General features: G+C 33.1%; 1 protein-coding gene across 1 annotated transcript; it reads left to right on the plus strand.

The window, feature by feature from the left end:
- The first annotated feature begins 414 nt into the window (after positions 1-414).
- Positions 415-1,359, plus strand: LOC131168910 (zinc finger BED domain-containing protein RICESLEEPER 2-like). Its single transcript, XM_058153122.1, has one exon. The coding sequence runs from the start codon at positions 415-417 to the stop codon at positions 1,357-1,359; it is 945 nt and encodes a 314-aa protein (XP_058009105.1).
- Positions 1,360-1,914: the final 555 nt, after the last annotated feature.

Here is a 1,914-nt window from a genome sequence, read left to right on the forward strand (position 1 = left end):
ACACAAGAGGGAGAGGAAAGTCATTGTGGTACGCTAAATGTTTGGAGTTTTAATCAAGAGAGGTCGAGATAAAGCCTAGCTAAAATGATGATTATTGATGAGCTCCCATTTATGTTTGTAGAAGGGGAAGGGTTTAAGGAATTTATGAAAGATATACAACCTAGGTTTCGAATTCTATCTCGTTGGACAGTTTCAAAGGATTGTTATGATTTGTACATGGAAGAAAGGAAAAAATTGAAACATTACTTTCAAAAATCTAATCAAAGGGTTTGCATTACAACAGATACGTGGACTTCGTTGTAAAGGATCAATTATATGTGTATTACTGCACATTATATTGATGATAATTGAACATTGAATAAAAAAATTCTTAATTTCTGTCCAATTACTAGTCATAAGGGTGATAATATTAGCATGGCAGTTGAGAGTTGTTTGCTAAATTGGGGAATTAAAAGAGTGTTTACAGTAACTGTTGATAATGCAAGTTCAAATGATGTTGTTATTGCCTATTTGAAAAAGAAAATAGTTGGTCGGGGATTTAGCATTTTAAATTGCAAGTATCTTCACATGAGATGTATTGCACACATAATTAACTTAGTTGTTATTGATGGATTGAAGGAAACCAATGTTTCAGTGAAAAGGGTTAGGAAAGCGGTGAGATATATTAGGCAATCTTCTGCTAGGTTGCAAAAGTTTAAATCATGTTGTGATATGGAGGGGATTGAAAGCAAAAGTTCTTTATGCTTAGATGTGTGCACTAGGTGGAATTCCACTTATTTGATGCTAAATGCTGCACAAAAGTTTGAAAATGCATTTGATAGATATGCTGCTGTAGATCCATACTTTAAACTTAATCTTCAGTCAGGTGATAGTTTGCCAGATAGTTTGGATTGGGAAAATGTTAGGAGAGTTATAGATTTGTTGGGCCACTTTTATGATCTTACCCTGAGAATATCAGGATCTCGAAATGTCACTTCTAATATATTTTTTAATGAGATCAGTTCAGTTGATTGTTTATTGCAAAAGTGGCAAGGGAGTAATGATGTCGAATTGGCATGTATGGGGGATAGGATGAAGGTGAAATTTGATAAATATTGGGGAGATCCTGATAAGATGAATAAAATAATTTATGTTGCAGTGGTAGTTGATCCTCGACATAAGTTGGAATTTATGGAATTTGCTCTTTCAACTGTGTATGGGAAAGAAAAAGGTATGGAATTGGCAAAGAAAAATAAATTGGCTGTATATGAATTGTTTGATGAATACAAGATAATATATCAAGCTGAACATGGATGTGGTAGTAGTGTAACAGGAAATACAAGTGAAAACAATGAAAGTGAAGGAGTTAAAAAGAAATGAAGGTTGAATTTGGGGGATCAATTCTTGAAGCATAAAATAGAGGCTAGAGAAGCTAACAAGAAGTCTGACTTAGATTGCTATTTGCATGAGGACATTAAACTGATGGATGGAAAAGAAGAATTTAATATATTAAAGTGGTGGCAACTTAATTCTAGTAGGTTTCCCATCCTTTCAATCATTGTAAGAGATATATTGACAGTGTCTATATCTACAGTTGCTTCAGAATCAGCCTTTAGCACTGGAGGTAGAGTGCTTGATCCTTTTGGGAGTTCTTTAACTCCTAAAATTGTTGAAGCCTTAATATGTGCATAAGATTGGTTGCGAAAATCTCATTGCCACAAATCCATTAAAGAACAAACTGCTGACCTTGAAAGGCTTGAAGAGGGTATGTGTTAATCTTAATTAATTTGCTTTTATTTATTTCTAATTTGTTTGCTAAATTATTTTCTATTTATTTTTCAGCATTTTTGCTTTGTGAAATAAGTAGCACCATTGATAATATTGCGAACCTGAATAGTTAATATTACAGGTAAATATTGCTATAATTATTTAGAG

The sequence above is a fragment of the Hevea brasiliensis genome, chromosome 1 (genome assembly GCF_030052815.1).
Source record: "Hevea brasiliensis isolate MT/VB/25A 57/8 chromosome 1, ASM3005281v1, whole genome shotgun sequence".
NCBI lineage: Eukaryota > Viridiplantae > Streptophyta > Magnoliopsida > Malpighiales > Euphorbiaceae > Hevea > Hevea brasiliensis.